This window comes from Salvelinus sp. IW2-2015, unplaced genomic scaffold, assembly GCF_002910315.2.
Source record: "Salvelinus sp. IW2-2015 unplaced genomic scaffold, ASM291031v2 Un_scaffold4294, whole genome shotgun sequence".
Lineage (NCBI taxonomy): Eukaryota > Metazoa > Chordata > Actinopteri > Salmoniformes > Salmonidae > Salvelinus > Salvelinus sp. IW2-2015.
Window position 1 is genome coordinate 13087 of NW_019945565.1, and position 15769 is coordinate 28855.

Here is a 15769-nt window from a genome sequence, read left to right on the forward strand (position 1 = left end):
AACAAACGCCAACCCCCCCCCCCCCACCCACCACACCCACAAAATTACAAACCAACCCCCCCCCCACCACCCCACTTACAACGACACCCCCACCACTACAAAACGCAAAAAACCCCCCCCCCCCCCCCACCACCACCGTTGCCAAATGTGCCGTTATTGAATAGAAACCTACGGAATGCGTCACCTAGTGTTAGGCTAGGCTTTAGTGTAGAGTCCCAGCCCACTGCGGAACAGATTGACACCAGCGCCACCATGGAAGTGACTGCCAACAAAGCGTCGAAAGGACGAGGTGGCGGTCCTGCCAATTCAACGTTGGCTCCTCGCACAGCCCTCCGTCCACCGGCTTGTCAATATCCACTGTCCATTCCGACACTTCTCTACCTCGTTACCTCCGCACAAAAACAGTGTCGACATACGTAAAACATGTTGTCTATGGGGTAGGATTCAAAGAAAACCTGAAACAAGTTTAGTCAGGGGACGGTATTTTCTTGCTCGTCTTTAAAAATGTTTTACCTTGATGATGCAGACACAACTCTGATTTCTTTTCTTGCAACATGTAAAAATGCACCCATTTTAACATACAGTTGAATCGAAGTTTACATTACACTTAGTTGGAGTCATTAAAACCGTTTCTCAACCACTACACACTATTTCTTGTTAACAAACTATAGTTTTGGTAAGTCGGTTAGGACATGTACTTTGTGCATGACACAAGTAGTTGTTTCCAACAAGTGTTTTACCTACAGATATTTCACTTTATTGCAATTCCAGTGGGTCAGAAGTTAATACAACTGAGTGACTTGCCTTTAAACAGAGCTTGGAAAATACCAAGAAAATGTCATGTCTTTAAAAGCTTCTGATATAATTATGTCAATTAGCTGAGTCATTGGGGTGTACCTGTGGATATATTCAAGCCTACCTTCAAACTCAGTGCCTCTTTGCTTGACATCATGGGAAAATCCAAAAGAAATCAGCCAAGACCTCAGAAAATAAATAAATTGGAGACCTCCACAAGTCTGGAAATTGCTCCCAAAGGACGAACCAAACGCCTGAAGTACCACGTTCATCTGTACAAAACAATAGTACGCAAGTATAAACACCATGGACCACGCAGCTTCATACCGCTCAGGAACGAGACGCGTTGCCCCTAAAGTCCAAATCAATCCCAAAAAAACAGCAAACGACCCTCGTGAAGATGCTGGGAATCGGTACAAAAGTATCACATCCAGCTACCAAATACTAATTGAGTGTATGTAAACTTCTGACCCACTGGGAATGTGATGAAAGAAATCTCTACTATTCTGACATTTCACGTTCTTAAAATACAGTGGTGATCCTAACTGACCTAAGACAGGGAATTTTTACTAGGATTAAATGTCAGGAATTGTAAAAACKGAGTTTAAATGTATTTGGCTAAGGTGTATGTAAACTTCCGACTTCAACTGTACATAGACACTGGAAACGTGAGATAATGAACACTAGGCTGGAAAGTGGTGTAATGTAGAATGTTCCACAKGCAGTCGTGACAGCGCCTCTTCCCCCTCAGGAGGTTAAAGGTTTGGCATGGGCCCTCAAATCCTCGACCGGGTAAGGACAAAATGTCGTAATATATTCCAACGTCAACAACATTTAGGACCAGTCTATGAATACAATGTGAAAATCATCGTTTTCCCAGGAGGGTCTCACCAGCTGACAACCGGGGTTGAAAATGTTTTGACTCGTGCTCCATGAACTTCTGTAGCCATTTTTTTTAGATCCAGGTACAAACTACTTCAAGCACAGCTCATGTGTTTTGTATTTGACAGATGATTAAAAGGATTTTTWAAAATATATATATATAGCTTTTATTCAGTCACTCTATTCATACCTTATTTTGAAAGTGAGCAAAGCCTGGGAGCTGACGGACAGTACACTTACTTGTGAGAGTACTATAATACCTAGTTTACACAGTACACTTACTTGTGAGACTACTATAATACCTAGTTTACACAGTACACTTACTTGTGAGAGTACTATAATACCTAGTTTACACAGTACACTTACTTGTGAGAGTACTATAATACCTAGTTTACACAGTACACTTACTTGTGAGAGTACTTGCTCCGGACGGCCAGGAGTTTGTCGTCAGGCGGGGAGGCGAGCATGGAATGGAGCCTCCGGACAACAGGTACCAGCTCTGACACACCGTACCCAGAGTGGAAAACCAGGATGGGGGTCTAGAGTACAGAGGGGTGGGTGATTAAATACGGACTATAAAGTTTAGTATTACCAGCGCCGCTGTACCGACTATGGGTGACTGGAGAGGGAGGAGAGGGGGAGGAGAGGGAGGAGAGGGAGGAGACGGGGAGGAGAGGGAGGAGAGGGAGGAGAGGGGGAGGAGAGGGAGGAGACGGGGACAGTAAGATGGCAGACAAGGCATTGAAGAACCAGGGTACGTTTTCAGACTATAACAGTTAACGGCTCATTGAGAATGGGATGTGTAATAAATACTTAGGAGAGCAGAAAGTGTAGACAGAACGGTACAGAAATACACTGAGCGGCGAAACATTATGAACACCTGCTCTTTCCATGACATGGACTGACCAGGTGAATCCAGGTGAAAGATATGATCCCTTATTGATGTCACCTGTTAAATCCACTTCAACCAGTGTAGATGAAGGGGAGGAGTCGTGTGTGAGTGAGTGTGTAGAAGCTCACCCATCCTCCCAGCTCCTTGGTGACTAGAGCCAGCAGCAGACAGGCTGAGGCCAGTAATGATCCTCTCTCTGGGACCATATCCATCTCCTGAAGACTCAGCTCACACACATACCGCCAGCGTAGATGTCCATATGCACTCCACACACTTGGAAGAGAGAGAAAGAGAGAGAGGAGATGTTTACAACCACTAGAGAGAGAGAAGAAGAATGGTTTACACGGGGAAGGAGAGAGAGAGAGAGAGAGATGAGAGAGAGAGGTTTACACACAAGAAGAAGAGAGAGATGGTTACACACGAGAGAGAGAAGATGTTTACACCACGTAGAGAGAGAGAGAGATGATGGTTACACACACTAGAGAGAAGAGAAGAGAGCATATGTTACACACACCTAGAGAGAAAGAGAGAGTGGTTACACACACTAGAGAGAGAGAGAGAGATGGTTACACACACTAAGAGAGAGAGGAGAGAGATGGTTACACACACTAGAGAGAGAAGAGAGAGATGGTTACACCACGAACTAGAGAGACGAGAGAGAGAGATGTTACACACACTAGAGAGAGAGAGAAGAGAGATGGTGTTACACAACACTAGAGAGGAGAGAGAGAGATGGTTACACACACTAGAGAGAGAGAGAGAGAGATGGTTACACACACTAGAGAGAGATGGTTAACACACTAGAGAGAGAGAGAGAGAGATGGTTACACACACTAGAGAGAGAGAGAAGATGGTTACACACACTAGAGAGAGAGAAGATGGACGAGAGATTACACACACTAGAGAGAGAGAGATTGGTTACACACACTCAGAGAGAGAGAGAGATGTTACACACACTAGAAAGAGAGAGAGATGGTTACACACAACTGGAGAAGAGAGGTTCCACTAGAGAGAGAGAGAGATGGTTAACACACTGAGAAAGGATGTTACACACACTGAGAAGAAATGGTTACACACACTAAGAGAGAGACGAGAGATGGTTACACCACTGAGAGAGAGAGAGAGATGGTTACCACACACTGGAGGAGAGAGAGAGATGGTACCCACACATAAGAAGAAGTGGTTAACACTAACAGAGAAGAGAGAGAGAATGGTTACACACATAGAAGAGAAGAGAGAGAAGAGACAAATGTTCACACACTAGAAGAGGAGAGAGAGATGTTTACACCATTAGAGAGAGAGAGAGAGAGAGAGATGGTTTACACACTGAAGAGAGAGAGAGGAGAGGTTTACACACTAGAAGAGGAGAGAGATAGAGGTTAACACTAAGAGAGAGAGAGAGGAGATGGTTTACACACTAGAGAGAGAGGAACGACGAGGTTTTCAATGAGAGAGAGAGAGAATGGTTACACACTATAGAGGGAGAGAGAAGGAAAAGAAAGAATGGTTTACACACACTGGGCGGAGAGACGAGAGGAGAGATGGTTACAACACTAGAGCAGAGAGAGAGAGGTGTTACACACTAGCAGAGAAGAGAGATGGTTTACAACACTTTAGGAGAGAGAGAGAGAGAAGATGGTTATACACACTAGAGAGAGAGAGAGATTACACACAGAGCTAGAGAGAGAGAGAGAGATTTACCACACACCTAGGAGAGAGAGAAGGATGGCCAATGAGGAGAGACTGGTTACAACACAACTAGAAGAGATGTAACACGGAGAGAGAATGTTTAAAACGAGAGTGACCACGAGAGAGAGATGGTTACACACACTAGAGAGAGAGAGATATGTGCACACACTAGAGAGAAAGAGAGAGATGGTTACACACACAGAGAGAGAGAGAGATTTATGTTACACACACTAAGAAGAGAGAGAGAGATGTTTACACCTAAGAGTAGAGAGAGATGGTAACATTAAGAAGTTAACACACTAGAGAGAGCAGAAGTGGCTTACAACTAAGAGAGAGAGAGGTTACACACACTAGAGAGAAGAGAGAAGAGATGGTTTACACACTAAGAGAGAGAGAAGAGAGAGAGATGGTTTAGCTAACCACATAGAGAGAGAGAGAGAAGAGATGGTTACCAACACAGAGAGAAGAGAGAGATGGTTACCACACACTGAGAGAGAGGGTACACACAAGAAGAGAGAGAGATGTACACACATAAGAGAAGAGAGAATGGTTACGACTAGAAGGGAGCTAGAAGAGAGAGAGGATGGTTAACACTAGAGAGAGAGAGAGATGGTTAACACTAGAAGAGAGAGAGAGATGGTTAACCTAGAGAGAGACGAGAGCGTACACTAAAAGAGAGAATGTACACACTAGAGAGGAGAGAGATGGTTACACAACTAAGAGGAGAGAGAGATGGATTTACACCACTAGACGGGGAGAGAGAGATGGTTACACACTAGAGAGAGAGAGATGGATTACACACTAAGAGAGAGAGAGATGGTTACACACACTAGAGAGAGAGAGAGAGATGGTTACACACTAGAGAGAGAGAGATGGTTACACACTAGAGAGAGAGAGATGGTTACACACTAGAGAGAGAGAGATGGTTACACACTAGAGAGAGAGAGATGGTAACAGACTAGAGAGAGAGAGAGAGAGAGATGGTTACAGACTAGATGCTGCAGACAAGAGGATCAACATGCATAGTGTTGCACATTTGGAGAATATTCAGAGGTGGACACGTTCCGTGGGAATTAACAGAAATATATGCAAATACATTTTAATACCATTTAAATGCAGATGTTTTTTTTGCATTGGATATATTTATAATATGGAGACAAACATAAGGTAAAAGGGTTATCATAAGTAGACAGTTACAAATGATTAAATCCTAACAGAAATTACAAATTAAATGAGTTGACTTCACATTGGATGATTTCACTGAACAACAAAAGGGAACATTGAATGATACATCACATCTCCCAAAAACGTTTTCAACATACATCTGTAAAATGATAGTCTAGAAACTAGAGCTTTGGTTGTCTTCCTCTCAGGCTTCCATGTCTTCTCCCTGGACCTCCTCAATGTCCACCTCTTGAACATCAGACTGAGGCCTCATCTTCACTGTCACTTTCATACCTAGTTGAGGATGGCTCGTTGTCAGGATCAAAAAGCCTCAAATTTGCCCGGATGGCCACCAATTTTTCAACCCTTGTATTGGTCAGCCTGTTGCGTGCTTTGGTGTGTGTGTGTCCGCACACAAGGACCAGTTGTGCTCTGAGGCGGCTGATGTTGGTGGGATTTGGGGGATGATGAAGGCAACAGGGGAAAGAGCCTCAGATCCACAAAGTCCCTTCCAACAGCTGGCTGATGAGATATGTTGGCACGACTGCCATATTGCATCTCCATCCCAAAGCCCTGGCTTGAAAGTTACCTCGCCAGACTGCCAAGGACCTTGCCCTCATCCAGACCAAGGTGGCGAGACACGGTAGTGATGACACCATAGGCCTTGTTGATCTCTACACCAGACAGGATGCTCTTGCCAGCATCCTTGGGGTCCWACATGTACGCTGCGGCGTGTWTGGGCTTCARGCAGAAGTCTTCACGCTTTTTGATGCATTTCAGAACTGCAGTTTCCTCTGCTTGGAGCAACAGTGAAGTGGGCAGGGCAGTACGGATTTCTTATCTTACATCTGCAAGCAGAGTCTGAACATCAGACAGGATGGCATTGTCTCCCTCAATCCGTGCAATGGCTACCCCTATAGGTTTCAGGAGTTTCAGGCTGCTTACCACTCTCGCCCAAAATACATCATCCAGGAGTATCCTCTTGATATCAGCAGACTGAAATGGCCATTTCTTGGACTCCTTCCCCTCCAGGAGACTGTCAAACAGGATGACAACACCACCCCRACGGGTGTTGCTGGGCAGCTTCAATGTGGTGCTCTTATTCCTCTCACTTTGCTTTCAGACGGCCGTCACTCATCTGCAATGTAGAGACCGGTGTGTSTGTTGTCYCTTGTCTCTGTGCCCTTGTAGAATATACTGGTTGAGRGGTGGAGATGTAGTTAATTATTTCTTGCCCACGAACATTCGACCACCCATCAGAGATTACTGCAATACAGTTTGCTTTCTCTATGATTTGCTTGACCTTCACTTGAACTTTGAACTCTGCATCCAGCAAATTAGTAGATAAAGCATGTCTGGTTGGAGGGGTGTATGCTGGGCGAAGAAGATTCAGAAATCTCTTCCAATACACATTGCCTGTGAGCATCAGAGGTGAACCAGTTGCATACACAGCTCGAGCAAGACAATCTGCATTTCTCTGACTACGTTCCTCCATTGAGTCAAAAAACCATCTGATTCCAGGAGGACCATGAGCTGTTGCTATCGATAAGTTGTCCGAGTCATCATTTTCACCTCCAATAGAAGTAGAGGGACTTTTGTCAGAGGTTGCTTGTTGTGAGNTCCAATAGAAGTAGAGGGACTTTTGTCAGAGGTTGCTTGTTGTGAGCGCTGAGGGAACTTTATGCACTTGGCCAGATGATTCTGCATCTTTGTTGTTGCATTCTTCACATGTGATTTAGCACAGTATTTGCAAATGTACAGAGCTTTTCCTTCTACATTAGCTGCAGTGAAATGTCTCCACACATCAGATAGTGCCCGTGGCATTTTCCTGTAAAGATTTGAAGAAAATTGTAAAAAATACAATTCCATGTACAGATAAATAGTTAGACTCCTTTGTAAGATAAATGTTTTAAAATGAAACATGTATGGAAACAGGTGAATTAACACTCCTCAGTTAGCAGGCTCAAGCAAGCTAAAACCCACATGGTAGCAAAAACTAACCAGTAGAAATTGTTAACAAGTTAGAAATTATTTAAACACGGCTGTAGGCTACTATTTACTAGTTAATTTTTTTGTTATGTCAAAATATATTCACCCCATCCAGTATTGTAGTCAAAACTTACCAGAATGCATGTTGTCCTTGGCTCAGACAGTGTAGTAGTGTGGGCTCAATAGCATCTCATTAGTGTGCAAGATCTTGAGAATCAGCAGTACATGTGATGGAAGAATGCACTGTACACGCAGAGGGCTGCAATTCCATTGGGGATTGTTTAACCAGAATATGCCACAACACCTAGAATTGCCTTGTTTATCCCACAAAAAAAGGTCCACTGTTATAAGCTAACTTTTGATGGATTAAAGCAAAACTCCCGGGTCCATGGGACATTTCTAGAAATGTACCGGAAGGTTTCTGACCCGTTGCAACCCTAAACATCCAACTCACAGGAGGTTGACAGCACCTTAAGTGGGGGAGGACGGCTCATAGTAATGGCAACGAACTCAAAACACATGGTTTCCATACGTTTGATGCCATTTTACACAGGCAGAGAGATACCTCTCACACCCTATAGAAAGGAGGGGGTCTCGCACACGTGCAGGGTTTTTTCTGCATAGAAAAGTATTGGGCGGGCCGCCTATGACCAAACCGTGTGCAGAAAAAGAAACACACAGTAAACTAGAACCAGATATAAAGTACGGAAAAAATATAATGGCTGTTTAAATAAGATCTTTGAGCACTAACAAACATAATAAAAGCAAGACCGTCAGAATCTAAGACGTAAAACATTGTGCATTCAGGGGTGTTGATGGCATGGGGTTGATTTTGTTACGTTTGATTCACTCAAACAGCATAAAATGTGTCAAAATGCAGGAAATTTGCTTTGAAACAGAGAGGGTCTCTGTTCAGTTGGCCACACCCGCCACCCACCACCACCGTAGCCTCATTTTGACCCAGGTTGAGACAAGAGATAGATTCTCGTTACATGTTTTGCTATATGCTCACACTGATGAAGCACGGAGTAGGGGCATGGGAAATGTTTGACTGTCGAACCCAGCGCCTGCCAGGATGCTCGTGCCTCCACTAATGCAATACTCTCCCTAGCCTCTGCTACGACTATTCGTCACAGACGTAACGAAGCTGGTCAACGCAGGCTGGAACAGCGTCCTCTGATGCAGAGGGAGAGAGAAGTAATGGCGGCGTAAGAGAATCATAACTAAACAGACGGATTAAGTAGAGCAAGAGCCAAGTGAGACGAGCAACTTTGTAGGCACCAATGAGCCTGTCACCCTCCTGTCCTCCATGCCTCCACCTCTCCTACCGTTAACCAGAGCAGGGACAGGTAGTGTGTGTTTAATATCTCACCTCTCCTACGTTAACCGGAGCAGCGGACAGGTAGTGTATGTTTAAATATCCCTCACCTCTCCTACCGTAACCGGAGAGAGGACAGGTAGTGTGTGTTTATATCCCTCCCTCTCCTACCGTTAACCGGAGCAGAGGACAGGTAGTGGGTATGTTTATATATCCTCACCTCTCCTACCGTTACCGAGCAGGACAGGTAGTGTAGTGTTTTAATATCCTCCCCTCTCCTACCGTTAACCGGAGCAGAGGACAGGTAGTGTTGTTTAATATCCCCACCTCTCTACGTTAACCGGAGCAGAGGACAGGTAGTGTGTGTGTTTAATATCCCTCACTCTCCTACCGTTAACACGGAGCAGAGGACAGGTAGTTGTGTGTGTGTTTAATATCCCTCCCCTCTCCCTACCGTTAACCGGAGCAGCGGACAGGTAGTGTGTGTGTGTTAAATATCCCCTCCCCTCTCCTACCGTTAACCGGAGCAGAGGACAAGGTAGTGTGTTTTAATATCCCTCACCTCTCCCTACCGTTAACCGGAGCAGAGGACAGGTAGTGTGTGTTTAATATCCCTCACCTCTCTACGTTAACCGGCAGCAGGACAGGTAGTGTATGTTTAATATCCTCACCTCTCCTACCGTTAACCGGAGCAGAGGACAGGTAGTGTGTGTTTAATATCCTCACCTCTCTACCGTTAAACCGGAGCAGAGGACAGGTAGTGTGTGTTTAATATCCCTCACCTCCTACCGTTAACCGGAGCAGAGGACAGGTAGTGTTATGTGTTTCAATATCCCTCACCTCTCTACCGTTAACCGGAGCAGCAGGACAGGTAGTGTATGTTTAATATCCTCACCTCTCTACCGTTAACCGGAGCAGAGGACAGGTATGTGTGTTTAATATCCCTCACCTCTCCTACCGTTAACCGGAGCAGAGAACAGGTAGTGTGTGGTTTAATATCCCTCACCTCTCCTACCGTTAACCGGAGCAGGCGGACAGGTAGTGTGTGTTTAATATCCCTCACCTCTCCTACCGTTAACCGGAGCAGAGGACAGGTAGTGTTGTGTTAATATCCCTCACCTCTCCTACCGTTAACCGGAGCAGAGGACAGGTAGTGTGTGTTTAATATCCTCACCTCTCCTACCGTTAACCGGAGCAGGGACAGGTAGTGTGTGTTTAATATCCCTCACCTCTCCTACCGTTAACCGGAGCAGCGGACAGGTAGTGTGTGTTAATATCCCTCACCTCTCCTACCGTTAACCGGAGCAGCGGACAGGTAGTGTGTGTTTAATATCCCTCACCTCTCCTACGTTAACCGGAGCAGAGGACAGGTAGTGTGTGTTTAATATCCCTCACCTCTCCTACCGTTAACCGGAGCAGGGACAGGTAGTGTGTGTTTAATATCCCTCACCTCTCCTACCGTTAACCGGAGCAGAGGACAGGTAGTGTGTGTGTGTTTAATATCCCTCACCTCTCTACCGTTAACCGGAGCAGCGGACAGGTGTGTATGTTTAATATCCCTCACCTCTCCTACCGTTAACCGGAGCAGGGACAGGTAGTGTATGTGTGTTATATCCTCCCTCTCCTACCGTTAACCGGAGCAGCGGACAGGTAGTGTATGTTTATATCCCTCACTCTCCTACCGTTAACCGGAGCAGAGGACAGGTAGTGTGTGTGTGTTTAAATATCCTCACCTCTCCTACCGTTAACCGGAGCAGAGGACAGGTAGTGTGTGTGTTTAATATCCCTCACCTCTCCTACCGTTACCGGAGCAGAGGACAGGTAGTGTGTGTGTTCAATATCCTCACCTCTCTACCGTTAACCGGAGCAGAGACGTAGTGTGTGTGTGTTTAATATCCCTCACCTCTCCTACCGTTAACCGGAGCAGCGGACAGGTAGTGTGTTTTAATATCCCTCACCTCTCCTACCGTTAACCGCAGCAGGGACAGGTAGTTATTGTGTTTAATATCCCTCACCTCTCTACGTTAACCGAGCAGAGGACGGTAGTGTGTTTAATATCCCTCACCTCCCCTACGTTAACCGGAGCAGAGGACAGGTAGTGTGTGTTTAATATCCCTCACCTCTCTACCGTTAACCGGAGCAGAGGACAGGTTAGTTGTGTTTAATATCCTCACCTCTCCTACCGTTACCGGAGCAAGCGGACAGGTGTGTGTTGTGTTAATATCCCTCACCTCTCCTACCGTTAACCGGAGCAGAGGACAGGTAGTGTGTGTGTTCAATATCCCTCACCTCTCCTACCGTTAACCGGAGCAGAGGACAGGTAGTGTGTGTTTTAATATCCCTCACCTCCCTACCGTTAACCGGAGCAGAGGACAGGTAGTGTGTGTGTTCAATATCCCTCACCTCTCCTACCGTTAACCGGAGCAGAGGACAGGTAGTGTGTGTGTTCAATATCCCTCACCTCTCCTACGTTAACCGGAGCAGAGGACAGGTAGTGTGTGTGTTTAATATCCCTCACCTTCCTACCGTTAACCGGAGCAGAGGACAGGTAGTGTGTGTTTAATATCCCTCACCTCCCTACCGTTAACCGGAGCAGGAGACAGGTAGTTGTGTGTTTAATATCCCTCACCTCTCCTACCGTTAACCGGAGCAGAGGACAGGTAGTGTATGTTTAATATCCCTCACCTCTCCTACCGTTAACCGGAGCAGAGGACAGGTAGTGTGTTTTAATATCCCTCACCTCTCCTACCGTTAACCGGAGCAGGGACAGGTAGTGTATGTTTAATATCCCTCACCTCTCCTACCGTTAACCGGCAGCAGAGGACAGGTAGTGTGTGTGTTCATTATCCCTCACCTCTCCTACCGTTAACCGGAGCAGAGGACAGGTAGTGTTGTTTAATATCCCTCACCTCTTCCTACGCGTTAACCGGACAGAGGACAGGTAGTGTATGTTTAATATCCCTCACCTCTCCTACCGTTAACCGGACAGAGGCAGGTAGTGTGTGTTTATAATCCCTCACCTCTCCTACCGTTAACCGGAGCAGCGGACAGGTAGTGGTGTGTTATATCCCTCACCTCTCCTACCGTTAACCGGACAGAGGACAGGTAGTGTTGTTTAATATCCTCACCTCTCCTACCGTTAACCGGAGCAGAGGACAGGTAGTGTGTTTTAATATCCTCACCTCTCCTACCGTTAACCGGAGCAGCGGACAGGTAGTGTGTGTTTAATAATCCCTCCCTCTCCTACCGTTAACCGGAGCAGAGGACAGGTAGTGTGTGTTTAATATCCCTCACCCTTCCTACCGTTAACCGGAGCAGAGGACAGGTAGTGTGTGTTTAATATCCCTCACCTCTCCTACCGTTAACCGGAGCAGAGGACAGGTAGTGTGTGTTTAATATCCCTCACCTCTCCTCCCGTTAACCGGAGCAGGGACAGGTAGTGTGTGTTTAATATCCCTCACCTCTCCTACCGTTAACCGGAGCAGAGGACAGGTAGTGTGTGTGTTTAATATCCCTCACCTCTCCTACCGTTAACCGGAGCAGGAGCAGGTAGTGTATGTTTAATATCCCTCACCTCTCCTACCGTTAACCGGGAGCAGGGACAGGTAGTGTTGTGTGTTTAATATCCCTCACCTCTCCTACCGTTAACCGGAGCAGCGGACAGGTAGTGTTGTTTAATATCCCTCACCTCTCCTACCGTTAACCGGAGCAGAGGACAGGTAGTGTGTGTGTGTTAATATCCTCACCTCTCCTACCGTTACCGGAGCAGAGGACAGGTAGTGTGTGTGTTTAATATCCCTCACCTCTCTACCGTTAACCGGAGCAGAGGACAGGTAGTGTGTGTGTGTTCAATATCCTCTCCTACGTTAACCGGAGCAGAGGACAGGTAGTGTGTGTGTGTTTAATATCCCTCACCTCTCCTACGTTAACCGGAGCAGGGACAGGTAGTGTTGTTTAATATCCCTCACCTCTCCTACCGTTAACCGGAGCAGCGGACAGGTAGTGTTGTGTGTTTAATATCCCTCACCTCTCCTACGTTAACCGGAGCAGAGGACAGGTAGTGTTGTTTAATATCCCTCACCTCCTCTACCGTTAACCGGAGCAGAGGACAGGTAGTGTGTGTTTAATATCCCTCACCTTCCCTACCGTTAACCGGAGCAGAGAGGACAGGTAGTGTGGTGTTATATCCTCACCTCTCCTACCGTTAACCGGAGCAGAGGACAGGTAGTGTGTGTGTGTCTATATCTCCCTTCTCCTACCGTTAACCGGAGCAGAGGACGGTAGTGTGTGTGTTCACCCCCCCCTCATATCCCTCACCTCTCCTACCGTAACCGGAGCAGAGGACAGGTAGTGTGTGTTTAATATCCCTCACTCCCCTACCGTTAACCGGAGCAGAGGACAGGTAGTGTGTGTGTTCAATATCCTCACCTCCCTACCGTTAACCGGAGCAGCGGAACAGGTAGTGTGTGTGTTCAATATCCCTCACCTCTCCTACCGTTAACCGGAGCAGAGGAAGGTAGTGGTGTGTGTTCAATATCCTCACCTCTCCTACCGTTAACCGGAGCAGAGGACAGGTAGTGTGTGTTTAATATCCCTCACTCTCTCCTACCGTAACCGGAGCAGCGGACAGGTTAGTGTGTTTAAATATCCTCACCTCTCCTACCGTTACCGGAGCAGAGGCAGGTAGGTATGTTTTAATATCCTCACCTCTCCTACCGTTAACCGGAGCAGCGGACGGGTAGTGTGTTTAATATCTCACCTCTCCTACCGTTAACCGGAGCAGCGGACAGGTAGTGTATGTTTTATATCCTCACCTCTCCTACCGTTAACCGGAGCAGAGGACAGGTAGTGTGTGTGTTCAATATCCCTCACCTCTCCTACGTTAACCGGAGCAGAGGACAGGTAGTGTACTGTTTAATATCCCTCACCTCTCCTACCGTTAACCGGAGCAGAGAACAGGTAGTGTGTGTTCAATATCCTCACCTCTCTACGTTAAACCGGGCAGAGGACAGGCTAGTGTATGTTTAATTCCTCACTCTCTACGTTTAACCGGAGCAAAGGAAAGGTAGTGTGTGTTTTATATCCTCACTCTCCTACCGTAACCGGAGCAGCGGACAGGTAGTGTGTGTGTCAATATCCCTCACTCTCCTACAACCGGAGCAGAGGACAGGTAGTGTGTTTAAATCCTCACCTCTTCCTCCGTTAACCGGAGCAGAGGACAGGTAGTGTGTTCAATATCCCTCACTCTCCTACGTTAACGGAGCAGGAACAGGTAGTGTGTGTTTAATATCCTCACCTCTCCTACCGTTAACCGGAGCAGAGGACAGGTAGTGTGTGTTTTAATATCCCTCCCCTCTCCTACCGTTAACCGGAGCAGGAGGACAGGTATGTGTGTGTTTAATATCCCTCACCTCTCCTACGTTAACGGAGCAGAGGACAGGTGTGTTGTGGTTTAATATCCCTCCCTCTACCGTTAACTCGAGCAGAGGACAGGTAGTGTGTGTTTAATATCCCTCCCTCCTCCGTAACCGGAGCAAGGACAGGTGTGTGTGTTTAATATCCCTCACCTCTCTACGTTACCGGAGCAGGGACAGGTATGTGTAAGTTGTTTGAAATATCCCTCACACTCTCCTACCGTTAACCGGAGCGAGGGACAGGTAGTGTGTTGTTTAATTCCTTCACCTCTCCTACCGTTAACGGCAGCAGGACGGTAGTGTTGTTTAATATCCCTCCACCTCCTACCGTTAACCGAGAGCGGACAGGTAGTGTGTGTTTAAATATCCCTCACTCTCCTACGTTAACGGAGCAGAGGACGGTAGCTGTGTGTTTAATTCCCTACCTCTCCTACGTTAACCGAGCAGAGGACAGTAGTGTGTGTATAATATCTCACCCTCTCCTACCGTTACCGAGCGAGGCGGAAGTGGTGTGTTTAATATCCTTCACCTCTCTACCGTAACCGGAGCAGAGGACAGGTATGTGTGTGTTAATATCCTCACCTCTCCTACGTTACGAGCAGAGGACACGGTACGTGTGTGTGTTCAATATCCTCCTCTCCTACCGTTACGGAGCAGAGGACGGTACGTGTGGTGAGTTTAATATCGCTCATCACCTACACCGTTAACCGGCAGAGGATCGGTATGTGTGTTTAATATACCTCCTCCGTCTACCGAGCAGAGACCAGGTAGCATGAGTGTGGTTTATCCTCCTTCAGCGTTAACGGGCGATAGTGGTGTGTGTTTAATATCCCTCACTCTCCTACCGTTACCCGGAGCAGAGGACAGGTGTGTATGTGGTGCTTTAGATCACCTCACCTCTTACCTACCGTATAACCGAGCAGAGGACAGGTAGTTGTGGTGTTCATTATCCCTCACCTCTCCCTACCGTTAACCCGGAGCAGAGGACAGGTAGGTTGGTGGTTTTAATATCCTCACCTCTCTACCGTTAACCGGCAGCACGAGGCAGGTAGTGTGTGTGTCGAATATCGTCAACCTCCCCTACCGTTAACCAGAGCAGAGACAGGTAGTGTGTGTGTTCATCATGATCCTTTCGATATAACTCTCCTGACCTGTGAACCGGTAGACGGATGAGGATATGGTTAGGTGTGTCGTGTTTGATATGATCGAGCTCAACCTCCCTACCGTTAACCGGACAGATGGATAGGGTTGTGAGGTGGGTCGCTCCTACCGTTAACGTCGGAGCAAGAGGACAGGTGTGTTGTCTAATGGTTACAAGTGCTCACCGACCTTCCATGAGAAGGGTTAACCGAGCAGAGGACAGGTAGTGTGTGTCAAGTATCCTCACCTCTCTACCGTTAAACCGGAGAGAGTTGACTAGGATAGAATGAGTGTGGTTTAATATCCTGTCTCACCTCTCCTACCGTTAAACCGGAGCAGAGGACAGGTAAGTTGTGTGTTCAGATATCCCTCACCTCTCATACCGTTAACCGGAGCAGAGGACAAGGTAGTGTGTGTTTAATATCCCTCAGCCTCTCCTACCGTTAACCGAGGCAGAGGAAGGTAGTTGTGGTTTAATATCCCTCT

General features: G+C 46.8%; 1 protein-coding gene and 1 long non-coding RNA gene across 4 annotated transcripts in view; one reads left to right on the top strand and one right to left on the bottom strand.

Annotated features, from left to right (window-relative positions):
- The window catches only part of LOC112077117 (G2/mitotic-specific cyclin-B3-like), a 27518-nt gene that overhangs the window by 2238 nt on the left and 9511 nt on the right, over positions 1-15769 (bottom strand). Inside the window, exons 9-10 of the mRNA XM_070441576.1 lie at positions 2698-2842; positions 2086-2216 (exon numbers count right to left, since the gene is read on the bottom strand). Of these exons, the coding sequence (XP_070297677.1) occupies positions 2086-2216; positions 2698-2842 (276 nt within the window). The remainder of the gene's footprint in view (positions 1-2085; positions 2217-2697; positions 2843-15769) is intronic.
- LOC139026280 (uncharacterized) lies at positions 3108-5151 on the top strand. Of its 3 annotated transcripts, none has more exons than XR_011478044.1 (4): positions 3108-3134; positions 3358-3422; positions 4387-4417; positions 5073-5151. It is a non-coding gene; the product is annotated as an uncharacterized lncRNA (long non-coding RNA). The 3 variants fall into 3 exon arrangements; XR_011478042.1 differs by having other exon boundaries at positions 5069-5131; XR_011478043.1 differs by lacking the exon at positions 4387-4417 and having other exon boundaries at positions 5073-5116.